Consider the following 22,672-nt stretch of genomic DNA (forward strand, 5'->3'; position numbering starts at 1 on the left):
TTCCCAGATGGTTATTTTTTTATAGTTTGTTTTTGGTTAGCCAGGAAAGTTTTCTTTATGTTCCCAGAAGGTTTTTTTTTTTTTTTTTTTTTTTTTTTGGTTTGTAGAACATTCCCAGAACGTTAATCAAAGTTACCAGAACGTTATTTTTTGGTTTGTAGAATGTTATTTTTAACGTTATTCTAACATTCCCAGAACGTTAGTTTCTTTGTTTTTAGAACACTATTCTAACGATCCCAGAATATTACTTTTTGGTTCTCAGAAAGTTATTTTTTTTTTTAGAACATTATTCTAACATTCCCCTAACGTTATTCTAACAGTCCCAGAATGTTAGTTTTTGGTTCCCAGAATATTTGTTTTTGGTTTTAGAACGTTATTTTAACGTTCCCCTAGTGTTATTATGATGTTCCCAGAACAAAAACTTCTCAATTAACATCACGTTCTGTTCAGTTAGGTGTGTCAGATCCCTCTGAAATCATATTTACCTCATAACTATATTAATTTTAAATGATCATTCAATAAAGAGATCGATAATTAAGCAAATCGGGCAGCCAATCACACGAAATTACCATTCATTTTTAAATTCTGCAAGCACGATTTAAAATAACCTAAAAATAACCATTAGGGAACGTAGGTTATTTTTAGGTTATTTATTAACAACCACCATGCAATGTTCTTGTTTTTTTGTTTTTATATCACACATAAAATGCCGTTATTCTCTTGACAGATGTCAGTAAAACAGGTGCCAAGCGAAATTACACCTGTTTCTGTGAGAACACCTGATTCGGGGAGGGGCCCACGCTTTGGCAGCCAATCAGAAACGCCCTTTGCCTGTCAATCATTTTGGGTGTACAGCGTTTATGACATCGGGTTGGCTGAGATTGATTTAGAGGACAGTGTTTTATAAGTGAAAAGGTGTTCACTATTGCAACTTACATCTAACAAAGAATAATTAAGCAAAATTTAAAAAAGAACAAAATAGAGTTGAAACCTACAAAGATAGTAGGCTATTTTAAGTCAAATGCAGAATCTGTATATACAGTCCGCACTCCAATTCATTTTAGTTTCTATCAGCTATATGCTTTTGTAGGTTATTATACGCAAATAATAAATTCAAAATGTATGTAAATATTCCTCACAGCCCATAAACCAGATCGAGAACCGGCAGATTTCATACATTTCGCAATTTTACACATTAACACTCTCACTGACACTAAAACAGCAGCTCAAACAGCAGCTGTGACACTGTTTATATTCAGTATTAATCACTTTATATACATAAATAACTCACACAAATAAGACTCACGTGACGCCCGGTGGAGTGAAGACGCGCGGATCCGATTGGCCGCTGCTCGGTGACGTCACCGCGCCGTTCGCGGAAGTGGGGCAAAAGTCACAGCGGAGTGTTTCACAGCAGATCCGCAGACTTTCACAGAGATCGGTCCCGAAAAACATTTCTACGATCACCATAGACATAAAAACACCATCTGAACATGTCCGCGCCTTTGACGTTCGACGGCAGAGTCGTTTTGGTGACTGGAGCCGGAGGAGGTCAGTCTGTCATCAGAAACTCTTGCCTTTCTGCCAATAAATGCAAATATGATCATGCAGAATACATTAATAAAGGGATTTAATGATTGTTGCTTGCGTTAATGTATCGGACAGACGCCTTCTGAGCAGTAAATGGACAACATAAAGCACAAACTCCTGTATTATTCACATTTATTATTAAGTTACTGCTGACGCATGAATATAGATGTTTAATATTTATTAACGTGCATTAATTCACTCAGAATACTAAGTTTAAAGCCTCTCTAAGTACTTAAGCGTGTTATTTGGCAGTGGTGCAGCTTTTCTGTGTCGATCAAAGTACAAACAGCAGATAAGAGTCAATGACTCTTTGCTCATGATGGTGTCATTCAGTTTAGATAAGCCTGATATTCACAAATCACTCAGATAATTAAGTTAATCACGTTAATTGTGTGTGTTTTGCAGGTTTGGGGAGAGAATACGCGCTGGCGTTCGGTGAGAGAGGAGCCGCTGTCATCGGTGAGTCGCTCTGATCGAATCATTGATTCGGTTCAAATGAGTCGCGACTCACGAGTCGTTTTCTGTTTCTGTTCTTCACACAGTCAATGACCTGGGAGGAGATATTAAAGGAGGTGGCAAGAGTTCAGCGGCTGCTGATAAAGTGGTGGAGGAGATCAGAGCCAAAGGAGGAAAAGCCGTGGCCAATTACGGTAGCTGGTGAATCGATTCCAGTAACATACCTGTGATTCAGACTTGTGTTCATGTTGATCAGACCTCTGGTTTCTTCACCTCAGATTCAGTGGAAGATGGTGAGAAGCTCATCCAGACGGCGCTGGACACGTTTGGACGAATAGGTGCCGTTTCCAGACCTGCAATATGATTTAACAGTTATATTAATAAATCATCTCCAGTATTTCTATAGAGTGCATTAGAGCCATTTTGCCTTGTCAGAAGTATTTTTCCATTTCACGTTAACCATAGGGATTTAAAAAAAGTATTTTAAATGGTTAAAAGCCATGAAAACAATTAACCAGCTTTGAGGAGAATCACAACTTTGATAACACTTTTTAATATAACCTATTGCATTATAAAAGTAGTTTCAATGCATTAATTATTTCCTATAATGCACTGTATGATACTTATCTATTTATTATTACATTTTTAGAAAGTATAATGCATTAAACACATGACGAACAAAACTTCAAATATTATGATGCATTTTAACATTATTCACAAGAACATTTAATGCATTACAACATGCATTATGAAAAGCTTTGTAATGCATTTTCCATAAAGGCTTTTAGGTAATCAAACTTTGATTTGAAGACAAAACACAAAGGTACATACTTGATGGAACGAAAAAGAAAAGAAGTACAGTTATACGATGCATTGTGAATGACAACCAAAACCATTCATTTAAAGTTGTTGATTGTATCTGTTCAAACAAAATCATTTATATTCAATGCAAAAAAATGCATATGTGACCGTGGACCACAAAACTAGTCATAAGGGTCAATTTTGTGAAATTTAGATTTATGCATCATCTGAAAGGCTTTCATTGATTGGCTTTGTTAGGATAGGACAATATTTGGCTGAGATACAACTATTTGAAAATCTGGAATCTGAGGGTGCAAAAAAACCAAAATATTGATAAAATCACCTTTAAAGTTGTCCGAATGAAGTACTTAGCAATGCATATCACTAATCAAAAATTAAGTTTTGATATGTTTATGGTAGGAAATCTACTAAATATCCTCATCTTCAAATATTTCATTATTTTGACTCTGATTGGTGGAATTTTTCATGCAGCATCATGGGTAATGTAGTTTTCAACAGTTAAACATGCTAAATAAACAAATAAGCTGAAATAATGAGAACAGGTTTCCCTGTGGAGAAATTAATGGAGATTTTAAAATCTGAAATGCCTTGTGCACTCTATAGTTTTGAAATATAGTGCACAAAAAATATCAAATGTGCAGAAGGGATTTTAATGTAATAAATGCATTAATTTCTGGCAGCAGTTCTGAACGCTCATGAGCATTTGTTTGTGTTTTTCAGATATCGTGGTGAATAACGCCGGGTAAGTTGATGGGTTTGTTTGGTGACTCTGTGAGCGTAAACGGCGTGAGCTGTAATTCTCCTCTGGTGTTTTGTGAAGGATTCTGCGGGACCGATCGTTCGCCAGGACCAGTGATACGGACTGGGGTACGTATTTAATGTACATTAGTGAAGTGTTGTTCACGAAAGAGCTGGCTCTCAGAGACGATTCTTTGTAGCGAATTAGAAGAGATAACTCCCATCGAGGAGAGCAGGATCGTCAGAAAGCAGTGTTGCCAATTTAGAGGTTTTGTTGCTAGATTTGGCAACTTTTCAGACTATTCTAGCATTTAAAAAAAGCACCTAGCAACAAATATAGCGATTTAAAAAATGTATCTGGCAACCTTTGAAAAGTGATTTAAAAGATGAAGCATGCATTTTCCTCTTTACCACACAAATAGAAGAAACTGTTGAACAAAATCTATCAAAATGGCAGCAATGTGTGTAATTCAAAATACAGGTGAAATGCTGGTGAAAAATGAATTGTGCCCTAATTTTATGGACTTTGCCTAGAGTGTGGCATTTAACTTACTACCAATACACTGCTTAAAACTGTAACTGTTAGTAATGTGTAGTTTGACTAATTATTTAGAAACTACATAAAATGTAATTGTTCAAAAACTCTGTTACTTTGTAAAAATAACAAATATTTCATATAAATTATTTGTAATACAAATCTAAATGACCTATTTCTAGTTTTATTATTTTTTTAATGTTTATTCTACGCAATGATGCAGGTTTATGCCATGGTTACATAATGACATCATCCAATGATGTCACAACGTCGTTTAGCAACAAAATGATCTGCTTTTAGCAACACTGGCAACAATGGGAGAAAGTGAAGAAATGAGCGAAACCCGAAAAAGAAAATTTGATATTTGTTTGCTGTGTTCAGTTGTTCAATGAAAGTTTTATTAAAACGTTAAATAATAGTAAAAATTGCTAATTTAGGCTAAAATAGAAGACTCTGAGTGACACTAAATAAAGAGCCATTTGGGAGCCATAAGAGCCCAACCTTAGAAAAGAGCTGAACTTTCTATCGCAGTCCTCAAAAAATGCTTTTTTAACTTAGATTTTTTGTCTTAGCCGTAAATATCTAAAAATTCTTAAATCAAGAAGGGTTTTCTAGACAAGTAAAATTGTCTTTTTTTTTTTCAGAAAAAACAAGTCAAAATTAAGTGTGTTTTTGCTTGAAACAAGCTAAATAATCTGCCAATGGGGTCAGAAAAATAATCCAGTTTTCTGTTTGAAATAAGATTTTTTTCTTACCCCATTGGCAGATTATTTTGCTTCTTCTAAGCAAAAACTCGCTTAATTTTTACTCGTCTAGAAAATCCTTCTTGATTTAAGAATTTTAAAATTTAAGTAAGAAAAACATTTTTTTGTGTGGTGTTCCTATCATTATTAGGTTTACATTTTGGTCTTGTTTTCAGCCAAAATATCAAAAAATTCTTAAATCAAGAAGGATTTTCTAGACGAGTAACAATTATTGTGTTGTTTTCGGAAAAATCAAGTCAAAATTAAGTGCATTTTTGCTTGAAACAAGCAAAATTATCTGCCAATGGGGTAAGAAAAATAATCTTGTTTTCTGTTTGAAATAGTGGTTGGAAACAAGCCAAAATATCAAAAAATTCTTAAATCAAGAAGGATTTTCTAGAAATAAAAAGCATTGTCTTGTTTCAGAAAAAGTCAAAACTAAGTGAGTTTTTGCTTAGAACATAAGATAGAACATGTTTGAACCAAGATTATTTGTCTTACTCCATTGGCAGATTATTTAGCTTGTTCTAAGCAAAAACTCACTTAATTTTCACTTGTTTTTTCTGAAAACAAGACAATTCTTACTTGTCTACAAAATCCATCTTGGTGTAAGAATTTTTAGATATTTTGGCTGGAAACAAGACAAAAAAAAGTGCGAGTAAGAAAAGCATTTTTTGCAGTGGATGTTTCCTGTCATTATTATGGGTTCACATTTTTGTCCTGTTTCCAGCCAAAATAGCTAAAAATTCTGAAATCAAGAAGGATTTTCTAGACGAGTAAAAATTGTCTTGTTTTCAGAAAAAACAAGTCAAAATTAAGTGAGTTTTTGCTTAGAACAAGCTAAATAATCTGCCAATGGAGTAAGACAAATAATCTTGGTTCAAACATGTTCTATCTTATGTTCTAAGCAAAAACTCACTTAGTTTGGACTTTTTCTGAAACAAGACAATACTTTTTATTTCTAGAAAATCCTTCTTGATTTAAGAATTTTTTGATATTTTGGCTTGTTTCCAACCACTATTTCAAACAGAAAACAAGATTATTTTTCTTATTTTCTTAAAAAAAAAAAAAAAAAAAAAAAATGAAGTGCATTTTTTTCTCAAAACTAGCTAAATAATCTGCCAATGGGGTAAGAAAAATAATCTTGTTTTGTGTTTAGCAGATTATTTAGCTTGTTCTAAGCAAAAACTCACTTTATTTTGACTTGTTTTTTCTGAAAACAAGAATTTTGGGAAAAAAAAAAAACAAATCTTTCTTGATTTAGGAATTTTTAGATATTTTGGCTGGAAACGAGACAAAAAATTTAAGTAAGAAATTTTTTTTGTGTGTGGTGTTCCTGTCATTATTAGGTTTACATTTTGGTCTTGTTTTCAGCCAAAATATTTAAAAATTCTTAAATCAAGAAGGATTTTCTAGACGAGTAACAATTATTGTGTTGTTTTCGGAAAAAACAAGTCAAAATTAAGTGCATTTTTGCTTGAAACAAGCAAAATTATCTGCCAATGGGGTAAGAAAAATAATCTTGTTTTCTGTTTGAAATAGTGGTTGGAAACAAGCCAAAATATCAAAAAATGCTTAAATCAAGAAGGATTTTCTAGAAATAAAAAGTATTGTCTTGTTTCAGAAAAAGTCCAAACTAAGTGAGTTTTTGCTTAGAACATAAGATAGAACATGTTTGAACCAAGATTATTTGTCTTACTCCATTGGCAGATTATTTAGCTTGTTCTAAGCAAAAACTCACTTCATTTTGACTTGTTTACAAAATCCATCTTGGTGTAAGAATTTTTAGATATTTTGGCTGGAAACAAGACAAAAAAAGTGTGAGTAAGAAAAGCATTTTTTGCAGTGGATGTTCCTATCATTATTATGGGTTCACATTTGTGTCTTGTTTCCAGCCAAAATAGCTAAAAATTCTGAAATCAAGAAGGATTTTCTAGACGAGTAAAAAGTATTTTCTTGTTTAAAAAAAACAAAAACAAATAAAAATTAAAGGAACACTCCACTTTTTTTGGAAATAGGCTCATTCTCCAACTCCCCCCGAGTTAATAAGTTGAGTTTTACCGTTTTGAAATCCATTCAGCCGTTCTCCTGTTCTGGCGATATCACTTTTAGCATAGCTTAGCATAGATCATTGAATCCTATTAGACCAATAGCATCACGTTCAAAAATGACCAACGAGTTTCCATATTTGTCCTATTTAAAACTTGACTCTTCTGCAGTTATATCGTGTACTAAGACCGGTGGAAATGCAAAGCTGCGAGTTTCTAGGCTGATAAGATTAGGAACTACACTTCCATTCCGGCGTAATAGTCAAGGAAGTTTGCTGCTGTAATATGGCCGAAGCAGGCGCAGTAATACCACGCAGCACATGTGCAAATGCTAAACTAGCTGGGAACTCATTTCTGATAATACTCCGCCTGCTTCGGCCATATTACAGCAGCAAACTTCCTTGACTATTACGCCGGAATGGAAGTGTAGTTCCTAATCTTATCAGCCTAGAAACTCGCAGCTTTGCATTTCCACCGGTCTTAGTACACGATATAACTGCAGAAGAGTCAAGTTTTAAATAGGACAAATATGGAAACTCGTTGGTCATTTTTGAACGTGATGCTATTGGTCTAATAGGATTCAATGATCTATGCTAAGCTATGCTAAAAGTGATATCGCCAGAACAGGAGAACGGCTGAATGGATTTCAAAACGGTAAAAATCAACTTATTAACTCTGGGGGAAGTTGGAGAATGAGCCTATTTCCAATAAAAGTGGAGTTTTCCTTTAAGTGCATTTTTTCTCAAAACTAGCTAAATAATCTGCCAATGGGGTAAGCAAAATAATCTTGTTTTGTGTTTAGCAGATTATTTAGCTTGTTCTAAGCAAAAACTCACTTTATTATGACTTGTTTTTTCTGAAAACAAGAATCTTGGGGAAAAAAAAAAAAATCTTTCTTGTTTTAGGAATTTTTAGATATTTTGGCTGGAAACGAGACCAAGTCAGTCATTTTTTCCAGAGCTAGATCTGATAGTCAAGCTGTTGTGTTTCAGACCTGATTCACCGTGTGCATCTGAGAGGCTCCTTCCTCGTCACACGGGCCGCTTGGAGCCACATGAAGAACCAGAAGTTTGGAAGGTATGGAAACAGTGTTTGTAAATGCCATCTGTGGTTGTCCCCAGCTGATCGTCGTCGCTCTCGTGTCTCAGGATCATCATGACGTCGTCCGCAGCAGGAATCTACGGGAACTTCGGCCAGGCCAACTACAGCGCGGCTAAGCTGGGTCTCCTGGGCCTCGCCAACACACTGGCCATCGAAGGACAGAAATACAACATCCACTGCAACACCGTCGCACCGACCGCAGGATCCCGCCTCACCGAGACCGTCATGCCACCAGGTTCATGAGCGCTTACACCTGAACATCTCTATGAATTAAACCTCTCACCTGTCGACTGACAGCCTGTGCTTTCTCTTCTCTCTCAGATCTGGTGCAGTCGCTGAAGGCCGAATACGTGTCGCCGCTGGTGCTGTGGTTGTGCCACGAAGCCTGTCAGGAGAACGGAGGACTGTTTGAGGTGTGGCTTCAGGTCCACTTTCCTACAGAGTTTAGCTCCACTCTGACTTGCCAGTCATTTTCTAGTAACCCTGAAAACCTTGAATAGCTTATTCAGGTGTGGACCTTGAGCGCTAGAATTGAGAACCCCTGCAGTGGAGAAATGCAAGGGTCATGGGTTCGATTGCAAAGGAATGCATGGACTGATTGAATACAGTGCCTTTCATTTTTTTCACATTTTGTTTTGTTGCAGCATTATGTTAAACTGCTTTAAATTAGTTTTTCTCCACATCAATCTACATCTCATACTCCATAATGACAGCACAAAACAGGTTTGTAACAACTTTGCAAATTTATTAGAAATAAAAAACTGAAAAGATCCCGTTTCTGGGACACTGGAAATGTATCTGAGGAGCATTCATATTGCTTCTAGATGTTCCTACACTTGGAGTGGAGTTAAACTGTAGCAAATTCATTTGAATGAGTCTGATTTAGAAAGACACACACCTCTCAGAAAAGGTCTAACAGCTGAAAATGCAGATCAGAGCAAAAACCAAGATAACTGCCTGTAGAGCTCAGTGACAGACTTGCGTTAAGGCGATGATCTAGAGAAGAGTTCAGAAACAAATCTGCTGCATTGAAGGTTGACAGAAGCATTCTCCATAATGGAAGACGATTGGAACAACTAGGACTCTAGAAAATGTCCAAGCTGACAGAGATGGAGAGGTGAAAAGGTGAGGCAAAGAATGGCAGATAATTGCCAAATGCAGATGTGCAAAGATGCTCACATCAGACCCAAAAACACTTGAGGCTGTAAAGCTGCTTCAACTATGGACTGAGTTAAGGGGATGAATACTTATGCAATCTACTTATTTTGATTTTTAATACATTTGTAACATTTGCAAATCTGGTTTTTGCTTTGTCATTATTATGGTGTATGGAGTGTAAACTGATGCGGGGAAAAACTCATTTAAAGCAGTTTAACTTAATGCTGCAACAAAACAAAACGTGAAAAAAATGAAGGGGTAGGAATACTTTTGCAAGGCACTGTTTATACTGTACTTTGGATGCATTAATTGCAGTCTAGATGAAAGCATATGATCAATGCATACATGTAAATGTGTGCATTCTAAACTCAACAGCTGCTGTTTGTGTTTCCAGGTCGGCGCCGGCTGGATCGGCAAATGTAAGTTCTGCTCTGAAACTGATGATCTCTGTGGGAGAAGATCAGCATCAGCAATGGAAATAGATCCATGACTCATTTTAATACACCCATTTTATGTATATATATGTGTGTTATATAATGTGTTTTACATATATATATACAGTTGAGGTCAAAAGTTTACACCCCCCCTTTCAGAATCTGCTAAATAAGAGGGATCATACAAAATGCGTGTTATTGCTTATTTAGTACTGACCTGAATAAGATATTTCACATTAAATGTTTACGTTTAATAATTGAATTTATACAAAAAGTTTACATCCGCTTGATTCTTAATACTGTGTTGTTCTCTGAATGTTTTAGTGATAGTTGTTCATGAGTCCCTTGTTTGTTCTGAACAGTTAAACTGTCTGCTGTTCTTCAGAAAAATCCTTCAGGTCCCACAAATATTTTGGTTTTCCAATTTTTGTGAATTTTTGTGTATTTGAAGCCTTTCCAACAATGACTGTATGATTTTGAGATGCATCTTTTCACACTGAGGACAACTGAGGGACTCATATGCAACTATTACAGAAGGTTCAAACACTCACTGATGCTCCAGAAGGAAAAAACATGCTTTAAGAGCCGGGGGTGAAAACTTTTGAACAGAATGGAGATGTGGACATTTTTCTTATTTTGCCTAAATAGCATATTTTTTTCATTTAGTACTGCCCTTCAGAAGCTACAGAAGATAGTTACATGTTTCCCAGAAGACCAAATAAGTTAAATTTACCCTGATCTTCAAATTCCAAAAGTTTTCACCCCCGGTTCTTAATGCATGTTTTTCCTTCTGGAGCATCAGTGAGTGTTTGAACCTTCTGTAATAGTTGCATATGAGTCCCTCAGTTGTCCTCAGTGTCAAAAGATGGATCTCAAAATCATACAGTCATTGTTGGAAAGGGTTCAAATGCACAAAAATGCTGGAAAACCAAAAAATTTGTGGGAGCTGAAGGATTTTTCTGAAGAACAGCAGACAGTTTAACTGTTCAGGACAAACAAGGGACTCATGAACAACTATCACTAAACAAAAAAAAAACAGCTGTGGATCATTCAGAGAACAACACAGTATTAACAATCAAGAGGATGTAAACTATATTTTATTTTCTCTTGTGGACTATATGTAAACATTTTTCATGTGAAATATCGTATTCAGGTCAGTACTAAATGAACTATATATATATATATGTGACCCTGGACCACAAAACCAGTCATAAGGTTAAATTTTACAAAACTGAGATGTATACATCATATGAAAGCTCAATAAATAAGCGTTCTATTGATGTCTGGTTTGTTAGGATAGGACAATATTTGGCCGTGATACATCTATTTGAAGATCTGGAATCAAAGGGTGCAAAAAAATCAAAATACTGAGAAAATCACCTTTAAAGTTGTCCAAATTAAGTTCTTAACAATGCATATTACTAATCAAAAATTACATTTTGATATATTTACAGTAGGAATTTTACAAAAAATCTTCATGGAACATGATCTTTACTTAATTTCCTAATGATTTTTGGCATAAAAGAAAAATCAATCATTTTGACCCATACTATGTATTACAAACAAACCCCAGCGACTTAAGACTGGTTTTGTGGTCCAGGGTCACATATATATATATATAGACAGTGATGTGTCTGCTGTCATGCAGTGCGGTGGGAGAGGAGTCTGGGCCGAACCGTGCGTCAGAAGAACAAGAGCATGACGCCGGAGGGCGTACGGGACACTTGGAGCCAAATCTGTGACTTTACCGACGCCACCAAACCCGCCAGCATCCAGGGTAAAGCACACACTCACACTCGTCTGATAGCTCACTAGGAAACCAACGCTTTGATGAAGTTTAATGTGCACATCAGAGCTAATGACCGTACTCACTGTGTTGATGAAGAGTCGCTGCATACGCTGGTGGACGTCCTGTCCAGAGTGGAAGATGAACCTGGAATCAAAGCCAATCCGACCGGAGCCTCCGTCGCCACAAACCCTGTGAGAACACCAACATCATGCTCTTCCTCCAGCACAAATGATCCTGGACCACAAAACCAGGATCTTTTCATCATCTGAAAGAAGAATAAATAAGCTTCTCATTGATGGAAACAGGAGAATATTTGTTTGAGATACAACTATTTGAAAATCTAGAATCTGAGGGTGCAAAAAAATCTAAATATTGAGAAAATCTCCTTTAAAGTTGTCCAAACGAAGTGCTTAGCAATGCATATTACTAATCAAAAATGAAGTTTTGATATATTTACGGTAGGAAACTTACAAAATATCTTCATAGAACATGATCTTAATATCCTAAAGAAAAAAACACTAATTTTGACCCATACAATGTATTTTTGGCTATTTAAGTGCTACTTAAGACTGTTTTTGTGCTCCAGGGTCGCATAAATCAAGATATATTTACTGGTGCTGCAAAGTGATTTTAAAATGTGCTCACCTTCAGGCCAATCCAAGATTAGGTTGAGTTTGTTCATCAGATTTGCATAAATGTGTCATTTCATCACCGTCTCACTATTGGATCACCAATGCAGTGAATGGGTGCCGTCAGAATGAGAGTCCAAACAGCTGATAAAAACATCACAATAATCCACACCACTCCAGTCCATCAGTTCACATCTGGAGAAGACAAAAGCTCAAACAAATCCATCAAGACATTTTCAACTAAAATACGAGTCCAAATAACGCTTCCTCCAGTGAAAAAGTGGTCTGGTCTGAATCAGGAGAGAAATATGAACAGATCAAACACAGTTTACAAGCCAAAACAGCTCTAAACAAATATTTACACTGCAAAAAATGCTTTTCTTACTTAGATTTTTTGTCTTGTTTCCAGCCAAAATATCTAAAAGATCTTGAATCAGGAAGGATTTTCTAGACGAGTAAAAATGAGTGTCTTGTTTTTAGTAAAAACAGGTCAAAATGAAGTGAGTTTTTGCTTAAAACAAGCTAAATAATCTGCCAATGGGGTAAGAAAAAAAATCTTATTTCAAGCAGACAACTAGATTATTTTTCTTACCCCATTGGCAGATTATTTAGCTTGTTTCAAGCAAAAACTCACCTAATTTTGACCTGTTTTTACTAAAAACAAGACACTCATTTTTACTTGTCTAGAAAATCCTTCCTGATTCAAGATCTTTTAGATATTTTGGCTGGAAACAAGACAAAAAAATCTAAGTAAGAAAAGCATTTTTTGCAGTGTAGCTGACTTTTTCACCGGAGGAAGCGTTATTATAGATTATCAGCTCTCATTCTGACGGCACCCATTCACTACAGAGGATCCATTGGTGACACATTTCTACAAACTCATCCTAATCTAAGTCCTTTTGCTTCTGGAAAACAAAAACTACTACTGGAAGATGATTTTTGTCAGCGTATGCATTCATTAGTACTCCGTAGCATCTCTTGATGGATCCTACAGTATGTCACATGTTGTTGTTGTTGTGTTTGTCAGTCGTCGGCTGTGGGACAGACTCTGCCAGAGATGAGCTTCACTTACACACACATGAACTGTATCCTGTATGCTCTGGGTGTGGGAATGTCCACCAAAGAGCCTGAGCACCTCAAGTTCCTCTATGAAGGCCACGAGGACTTCAGCTGTCTGCCCACGTTCGGAGTGATTCCGGCTCAGAGCGCCATGACGGGCCTCGGCAGCATCCCGGGACTCCACATCGACTTCACCAGGGTGAGCGTCCATCCGTTTGCTACATCTGTCATGTTGATCGGAGCATCTGTGTGATCAGGCTCTTTGTGTTGCAGCTGCTGCATGGAGAGCAGTATCTGGAGATGTTCAGAGCGCTGCCCACATCAGGTGATCACCGCAAACACACCTGTATCTGCTGATACTGTCTGCTCATGTGGAGGCTGACCATGTTCCTCTCTCCTCAGGGACTCTGACGTCTCGGGCCACGGTGGCAGATGTGCTGGATAAAGGGTCAGGAATGGTCATCCTGCTAGATGGTGAGTTACTCTTATGTTTAAACACATCATTGACACCAAGATTTTTGAAAAAGGTCTCAAAGCTGTATTTACACTGCAAAAAAAAACTTTTTCTTACTTAGATTTTTTTGTCTTGTTTTCAGCCAAAATATCTCAAAATTCTTAAATCAAGAAGGATTTTCTTTACGAGTAAAAACAAGTCTAAATTAAGTGTGTTTTTGCTTGAAACAAGCTAAATAATCTGCCAATGGGGGAAGAAAAATAATCTTATTTTAAGCAACTAGTTTTTTTTTTTTTTACCCCATTGGCAAGATTTCAAGCAAAAATGTACTTAATTTTGACTTGTTTTTTTCTGAAAACAAGACCGTTTTTACTTGTCTTTAAAACCCTTCTTGATTTAAGAATTTTTAGATATTTTGGCTGGAAACGAGACAAAAAAATCTAAGTAAGAAAAGCATTTTTTGTAGTGTATTTTATCTAGGATACAGTAAAAATGTGAAATATTTTTGCAGTTTAAAATAAATGTTTTCCAAGTCAATCTATATTAAACTGTAATTTATTTCTGTGAATTTTCAGCATCATTACTGCGTTCTTCAGTGTCACATGATCCTTCAGAAATCATTCTAATATGCTGATTTGCTGCTCAACAAACATTAATGATTATTAGCAATGTTAAAAACATTTTTAGGATTCACACAAATATTTGGCAGCACAACTGTTTTCATATTAGAATGATTTCTGAAGGATCATGTGACACTGAAGACGAGTAGCGATGCTGAAAATTCAGTTCTGATCGCAGAAATAAATTGCATTTGAACAGATATTCGCACAGAAAACCACTATTTGAAATTGTAATAATATTTCACATTTTGACTGTTTTTACTGTATTTTTGTTGAAATAAATGCAGCGCTGGTGAGCAGAAGAGACTTTTGAATAAATACACATTTATTTGGGCCGTCAACAAGACTTACATTTTGATTAATGTTTAATTTGAGCAGTTTTACATACACAACCTGTTAAAAGTCTCTTTTGCTTACCAAGGCTGTATTTATTTGATCAAAAACATATTAAAAATTGTGAAATAATATTATAATGTAAAATAGCTGTTTTCTATGTGAACAACTGTTAAAATGTAATTTATTTCTGCGATTCGCAGCTGAATTTTCAGCATCATTACAGCAGTCTTTAGTGTCACGTGATCCTTCAGAAATCACTCTAACATGCTGATTTGCCGCTCAAGAAACATTTCTGTCATATACATTTTATTTTTCGGGATTCACAGATGAATAGAAAGTTTCAAAAAGAGCAGCATTTATGTTTTGTAGCATTATAAATGTATTTACTGGTCACTTTTGATCAATGTAATGCATCCTTGATGAATGAAAGTATTTATTTCTTTCAAAACATGTATATATACTGTATATATCTCTATATTTGTGTTTTAGTTCATACGTACAGCGGGCGTGAGCTGGTGTGTTATAATCAGTTCTCGGTGTTCATTGTCGGCTCTGGAGGATTCGGAGGGAAGCGGACGTCCCAGAAGGCTGTGGTAAATCAAACATTGCTTTAACTTCGGCCATTTAACATCTTCAGCTAAATTGTGTTAGGAACAGTCTTTAATTCATAAAATATTGTTTCAGGTCACTGCTCCTCTTCCTGACAGACCTCCAGATGCTGTGATTGTAGAACAAACATCTAAAGACCAGGTGAGATTCACACCATGCAAACAGATTTCGGACACAGCTGTTCAAAAGTTTGGGTTTTCTTAAAGAAATTAACACTCCTGTTCATTAAGAACACATTTAATTGCTCAAAAGTGACAGTAGAGACATTTATAATGTTCCGAAAGATTTCTACTTCAAATAAATGCTGTTCTTTTGAGTTTTCTTTTCATGTGAGAATCCTGAAAAATAAAAACTGTTTCACACTTTCCACAAAAATATTGGTCAGCACAACTGTAATAATCAGAAATGTTTCTTCAGCATCAAATCAGTATATTAGAATGATTTCTGAAGGATCATGTGACACTGAAGACTGGAGTAATGATGCTGGAAATTCAGCTGCGCATCACAGAAATAAATTTCATTTTAACAGATATCTTTAGACTTTAGAGGGAGTTAGTGAAATCATTTGATTCAGTTCGGGACGTTGGAGGGTGTTCGCGAATCATTTTATTCGTTTCGGAACTTTAAAGGGAGTTTGTGAATCATTTGATTAATTTCGGGACATTCTGTGCGGTTCGCGAATCGTTTGATTCATTTCGGGACATTCTCTGCGGTTCGCAAATCATGTGATTCAGTTCGCAAATCATTTGGTTTATTTCGGGAATTTAGAGGGTCTTTGCGAATCATTTGATTCATTTCGGGACATTCTCTGCGGTTTGCAAATCATGTGATTCAGTTCGCAAATCATTTGGTTTATTTCGGGACATTCTGTGCGCTTCGCAAATCATTTGATTCAGTTCGGGAATTTAGAGGGTCTTTGCGAATCATTTGATTCATTTCGGGACGTTCTGTGAGGTTCGCAAATCATTTGATTCAGTTCGGGAATTTAGAGGGTCTTTGCGAATAATTTGATTCATTTCGGGACGTTCTGTGAGGTTCGCAAATCATTTGATTCAGTTCGGGAATTTAGAGGGTCTTTGCGAATCATTTGATTCATTTCGGGACGTTCTGTGCGCTTCGCAAATCATTTGATTCAGTTCGGGAATTTAGAGGGTCTTTGCGAATCATTTGATTCATTTCGGGACATTATGTGCCTTTCGCGAATCATTTGATTCAGTTCGGGAATTTAGAGGGTCTTTGCGAATCATTTGATTCATTTCGGGACGTTCTGTGAGGTTCGCAAATAATTTGGATCAGTTCGCTAATCATTTGATTCACTTTGGGAATTTAGAGGGTCTTTGCGAATCAATTGAGTCATTTCGGGACAACAGAGAGAGTTTGCAAATCATTTGATTCAGTTCGGGACTTTAGTGGGAATGGCAAATCATCATTTGATTAGTGTTACATTTCGTAAAGCTATTTCAAATTGTAATAATATTCCACATTTTACAGCATTTTTGATCAAATAAACAGCCTTGGTGAGCAGAAGAGACTTCTTTCAGAAACATTAAATCTTCCCAAACCCAAGCTTCTGAACACTAGTGAATATAAATGTGAATCATGTCTCTGGTTCATGTTCAGGCGGCTCTGTACAGACTGAGTGGAGACTGGAACCCGCTGCACATTGACCCCAGTTTCGCTGCTATGGGAGGTAAAAGATGCTCTTTAACAGGATGATTGTAATGGATGTTAAAATATTCAGAGTCAACTAATGGAGTGAGTTTGGGGCGGGACTCTCTGTTTGGCTGACCAATGACAGAACCCATTTGAAAACCTCACAGAATGACACCCTTCAGCTTTTAAACAGCATTTCTATTTGTTGAAGCTTCATGTTGAAATGATCCACAGGATTCAAGTCTCCAATCCTTCACGGCCTGTGTTCGTTTGGCTTTGCCGCCCGTCACGTTCTGAAGCAGTACGCAGGAAACGATGTGTCCAGATTCAAGTCCATCAAGGTAAAGCAGCGACTAGACCATGATTAGGGTTGTTGATTTACCGCATTCATTAGGCGTGATTAATTATGAAAAAAAAAAAGTGTTCAAAAAGGCGGCTGAACAAATTGAGTGAGTGAATGATTCAGCAACTCATTCATTAAGCCACTTGCTTAGTTTCTGAAAAAAATCAGTCATTTGAACGAATCAGTTGAATAAATGATTCAGTGACTCACTCATTCCCTCAAGACAGCCACTTGCTCATTTAAACAAACTGAGCGAGTCAGTGATTCAATCACTCCATAAAAAGTCACTTGATTTATTTCTGAATGAATAAACAAGTTTAAATTAATCGAGTCAGTGATTCAGTGACTCACTCATAAAAGCACTCACTTGCTTAGTTTCTGAATGAATCAACGGGTTTGAATGAATCTAGTGAGTCAGTGATTCAATGACTGATTCATAAAAGCACTCACTTGCTTAGTTTTTGAATGAATCAGTGGGTTTGAATGAATCTAGTGAGTCAGTGATTCAGTCACTCATTCATAAAAGCACTCACTTGCTTAATTTCTGAATGAATAAACAGGATAAAATGAACCAGGTGAGTCAGTGATTCAGTCACTCATTCATAAAGACAGTCACTTGCTTAGTTTCTGAAAGAATCAGTCATTTGAACAAATTGAGTGAGTCAGTGATTCAATGACTGATTCATAAAAGCACTCACTTGCTTAGTTTCTGAATGAATCAATGGGTTTGAATGAATCTAGTGAGTCAGTGACTCATTCATAAAAGCACTCACTTGCTTAGTTTCTGAATGAATCAACAGGTTTGAATGAATCAAGTGAGTCAGTGATTCAGTGACTCATTCATAAAAGCACTCACTTGCTTAGTTTCTGAATGAATCAACAGGTTTGAATGAATCAAGTGAGTCAGTGATTCAGTGACTCATTCATAAAAGCACTCACTTGCTTTATTTCTAAATGAATCAACGAGTTTAAATGAATCAAGTGAGTCAATGATTCAAGGACTTATTCATAAAAGCACTCACTTGCTTAATTTCTGAATGAATAAACAGGATAAAATGAACCAGGTGAGTCAGTGATTCAGTCACTCATTCATAAAGACAGTCACTTGCTTAGTTTCTGAAAGAATCAGTCATTTGAACAAATTGAGTGAGTCAGTGATTCAATGACTGATTCATAAAAGCACTCACTTGCTTAGTTTCTGAATGAATCAACGGGTTTGAATGAATCAAGTGAGTCAGTGATTCAGTGACTGATTCATAAAAGCACTCACTTGCTTAATTTCTGAATGAATCAACGGGTTTGAATGAATCAAGTGAGTCAGTGATTCAGTGACTCATTCATAAAAGCACTCACTTGCTTAATTTCTGAATGAATCAACGGGTTTGAATGAATCAAGTGAGTCAGTGATTCATTCATAAAAGCACTCACTTGCTTAATTTCTGAATGAATCAACGAGTTTAAATGAATCAAGTGAGTCAGTGATTCAAGGATTTATTCATAAAAGCACTCACTTGCTTAATTTCTGAATGAATAAACAGGATAAAATGAACCAGGTGAGTCAGTGATTCAGTCACTCATTCATAAAGACAGTCACTTGCTTAGTTTCTGAAAGAATCAGTCATTTGAACAAATTGAGTGAGTCAGTGATTCAATGACTGATTCATAAAAGCACTCACTTGCTTTATTTCTAAATGAATCAACGAGTTTGAACAAATCAACTGAATGAATGTTTCAGTGACTCAAAGACAGTGGCTTGTCTTCACCTAAAACTTTCAGATTCATATTTCGATTATTAAAGCACTGTAATATTCTTTAAAAAAAATAATATGCAGGATCATTGTTTATGCAAGATTGAATCTAAATATTGCTCTCTAAAGCTATTTTTAACGTCCATTCAGTGCATTTCTCATTAAACACAATAACTTTAACAGATCTTTTAGGGGGTCATTAATCTGCTCATGATGTAAATAGATAAAAAAAATGTTCAAAGCTCTATTAATAACTGTTTCAGGTGCGTTTTGCGAAGCCCGTGTATCCGGGTCAGTCTCTGCAGACGGAGATGTGGAAGGAGGCGAACAGGATTCACATCCAGTGTAAGGTGAGAAAGCGTTTGCTCTCCCAGAATGCCCTGGGCCGCAGTTCTGTCCTGTTTGTGAAGGCAGTAGCCGGCGGCTGTGAAATCATTCAGCGTGATTTGTTCTGGCTTTCTAGGTCAAGGAAACAGGAGGCGTGGTGTTGTCTGGAGCGTATATAGATTTACACACAGATGCATCTGTCAGCTCCGGACCACCGCAGGCACGTCAGCATTCACTCTCTATTAACACAATCTGACATCACACACACACATGATGAGGATGAGGATGATGATGATGGTGTTTAATCACACAGACGGACGGCCTGCAGAGTGATCTGGTGTTCGCTGAGATCGGACGCAGGATCAGTGAGACGGGAGATGAGCTGGTGAAGAAGGTCAATGCCGTGTTCGGATGGGAGATCAGCAAAGACGGCAAAACCGTCCGACAGTGGAGTGAGTGACTGACAAACACTAAAACACCATCTTCAGCCTCAGTGTTTCTGTTCTCCACTACAAACATATAAACAGCTTTAAAGGAGTAGTTCACTTTCAGAACAACAATTAGCCTTTTTCACAAACATTGTAAATGACGTCAGCGCAGGGCAAAGTCAGTTCCGCTCAGTGTTGTTTTTGACAACCATCTTAGATTTAGTCTTAGTCTTAGTCTTTTGGACTAAAATGGTTATTAGTTTTAGTCAAATTTTAGTCACTTCTATATGTGATAGTTTTAGTCCAATTTTAGTCGACGAAAAGTCAAAAAGGTTTAAGTCTAGTTTTAATCAAAAAAGGAGGAAAAAGTAGTCTTTTAACAAATTATTGTAGGTCAGTAAGTATTTTGCTGTTGGGTAGTGTCACTTGTAAGTTCTGAAAATAGCAGATCTATAGTTCAACACAATGTGAGCTTCCGGATCGACTATTTTCACCAATAATTACAATAATGAAGGAATGTTTTAGAACATAAAAGACAAACAAGGATGGAATGCTAAAACGGCTTGCCATACTAGTATAGCAAAGAGTATTTAATGCTAAAACGGCTTGCCATACTAGTATAGCAAAGAGTATTTAATGCTAAAACGGCTTGCCATACTAGTATAGCAAAGAGTATTTAATGCTAAAACGGCTTGCCATACTAGTATAGCAAAGAGTATTTAATGCTAAAACGGCTTGCCATACTAGTACAGCAAAGAGTATTTAATGCTAAAACGGCTTGCCATAGCGGCAGATACGTTTTAGGTTTTGATTGGCATGCACAATAAGCGCAAATGTCATGCATTTTAAACGTCTGACGAACCACCTACTAACATTTTCGTCTATTCTCGTCTCGTCAACGAAAACTCACACACGTCTCGTCATGTTTTAGTCATCAACGAGCCATTTTTATCTCGTCATCGTCTCGTTATCGTCATGAAAAAAAGTGGCGTCAACGAAATGATTTCGTCATCGTCATCGTTGACGAAAACAACACTGGTTCCGCTACAGGTCTGCGCCGATTATATTAACATGCTCTTGTCTCAAATAATGCCTTTTACCTTTTCTGTTTTGTCTGATTTCCAAGTTGTTGTTATATAATCAACAAAGAAACAACATTTCACTTGTTTGTGATTTATATGGTCACTCAGACCGCTGACTCCTCAATATAATATGCCCAACATAACGCCAGCTATAGTTTCTGTTCTCCATCTCCGGTATATTTAAGCGTATTTTCTCAATTTACTCAGTCATTTCCCTCGAATCACTACATCACGGTCAATTATGACAGCGTTTATATCCAAATGCACATTTCCCCAAGAATGAATTAAACGATTCTGAGTCCGGATGATGCATAAACTCAATACAACAACGTAATCCAGATCCAAAAGGAATAAAGCCATTAATCGGAGTCATGTTTGTTTAGTATTATATTATTTTATTATGTATATCCCTGGGCACATTATGCAACGTACATTTACACCGTCAAATGAATAATGCAAAGGAGAGCAAGTAGAAAATACAATATTACTTTAATAATAATAATAATAATAAAAATATTAATCGTGAAAAAACTGACGTGAAGAGTGATAATGCACAGCCAGCACCAAATAGACAGAACGGCAAAACTCAAAAACTGTGCTGTATTATAAGCGCTAACATTCATAATTAAATAAACATAGTATTTGTGACGACCAGAAGCTGACACAAAGTTTTTGAAGAATTGTTTGCTATTTTTAGAGTAAAACACCGGTATATATATCATAGGATCTATTTTGTAAAAATAGACTTTGATTCCTGAACTTACGCTTGTTAAGTACGGCCGCTGCTGTCACCGGAAAAAAGCCAGAAACACAGAAGTGTGAAAAAGGCTAATTCACAGATAATTTACTCACCCCCTTGTCATCCAAGGTGTTTGTCTTTTTTTCTTCAGTCATCAAGAAATTGTTTTTTGAGGTAAATTTCTGGAAATTTCTCCATATAATAGACTAAAATGGAGCTCCGAAATGTGAATCTCAAAAATGCAGTTTAAATGCGGCTTCAAAGGACTGTAAATGATCCCAGCCGACGAAGAAGGGTCTTGTCTACCGAAACGATCAGTCATTTTCTCAGAAAAATACCTTTTATATTCCTTTTAAGCACTGAAACTCGTCTAGCACTAGGGCTGTGATATGCTTAAAACAAGAAAAAAACTATTTAAAGAGCAAACAAAACTATTTTTCGACTCCATTGACAGATATTTGTTCTCTTTTAAACCATAAATTCACTTCATTTTGTTAGAAATATGCTAGTGACATGATAATCATTCTAGAAACATGCTATCTATCAGTATATCTATCTGCCAAACTTTAAACTATTTAAGACTGAAAACTGTCAAACTTAAAACTTTTGAAACTCTCTGGTCCACTTTCTCAAGTCAGCGTTATCATTATAGTGGATACATGTAACGTCTAACAAGGACATCTGAAAATAAAGTGTTACTAAACACTTCATATCTTGATGTTAAGAATGTTGAGATATTTGTACTGGAGGTCAGAAACTCTGTATCTGTCCTCCAGCCATCGATCTGAAGACGGGTCGTGGGTCTCTGCAGAGAGGAGCCGGTAAAGCAGACGTGAGCTTCTCTATCTCTGACCAGGACTTCATGGAGGTGGTGAAGGGCAAACTCAACCCTCAGAAGGTGCTGCGTCTCACACACCAATGGCTCTCTTCGGTCGCCGCTAGATTCGTGCTGTTATTCTCACTCTTTCTGCTCGGTGTTTCTCCCGCAGGCGTTTTTCGCCGGCAAGCTGAAGGTCAAAGGCAACATCATGTTGAGCCAGAAGCTGGAGGCCGTTCTGAAGGACCACGCCAAACTCTGAGGATCCAGAGAGCGTTCATCACCTCATCCACTGATCCAGAGTCTTTCTAATAATGTTGACACCGATGCTAATGCTCTACTAATGTTTATAATAAAAGATGACAGAATCATTAATAAAAAAAGCAAAGAGATACGGATGTTGCATTAAGTCAT

General features: G+C 36.5%; 1 protein-coding gene across 1 annotated transcript; it reads left to right on the forward strand.

Annotated features, from left to right (window-relative positions):
- Positions 1-1,371: 1,371 nt before the first annotated feature.
- Positions 1,372-22,650, forward strand: hsd17b4 (hydroxysteroid (17-beta) dehydrogenase 4). The gene is made up of 24 exons (XM_073818711.1): positions 1,372-1,551; positions 1,996-2,049; positions 2,133-2,240; positions 2,325-2,384; positions 3,589-3,610; positions 3,689-3,735; positions 7,925-8,009; positions 8,081-8,268; positions 8,355-8,446; positions 9,586-9,610; positions 11,274-11,402; positions 11,511-11,605; positions 13,071-13,301; positions 13,376-13,427; positions 13,505-13,576; positions 15,002-15,105; positions 15,197-15,262; positions 16,742-16,811; positions 17,009-17,115; positions 19,129-19,215; positions 19,329-19,412; positions 19,506-19,644; positions 22,218-22,339; positions 22,431-22,650. Exons 1-24 carry the CDS (start codon positions 1,494-1,496, stop codon positions 22,518-22,520), a joined length of 2,187 nt encoding a protein of 728 aa, XP_073674812.1. The 5' UTR covers positions 1,372-1,493; the 3' UTR covers positions 22,521-22,650.
- Positions 22,651-22,672: the final 22 nt, after the last annotated feature.

The sequence above is a fragment of the Garra rufa genome, chromosome 15 (assembly GCF_049309525.1).
Source record: "Garra rufa chromosome 15, GarRuf1.0, whole genome shotgun sequence".
Taxonomy (NCBI): Eukaryota; Metazoa; Chordata; class Actinopteri; order Cypriniformes; family Cyprinidae; genus Garra; species Garra rufa.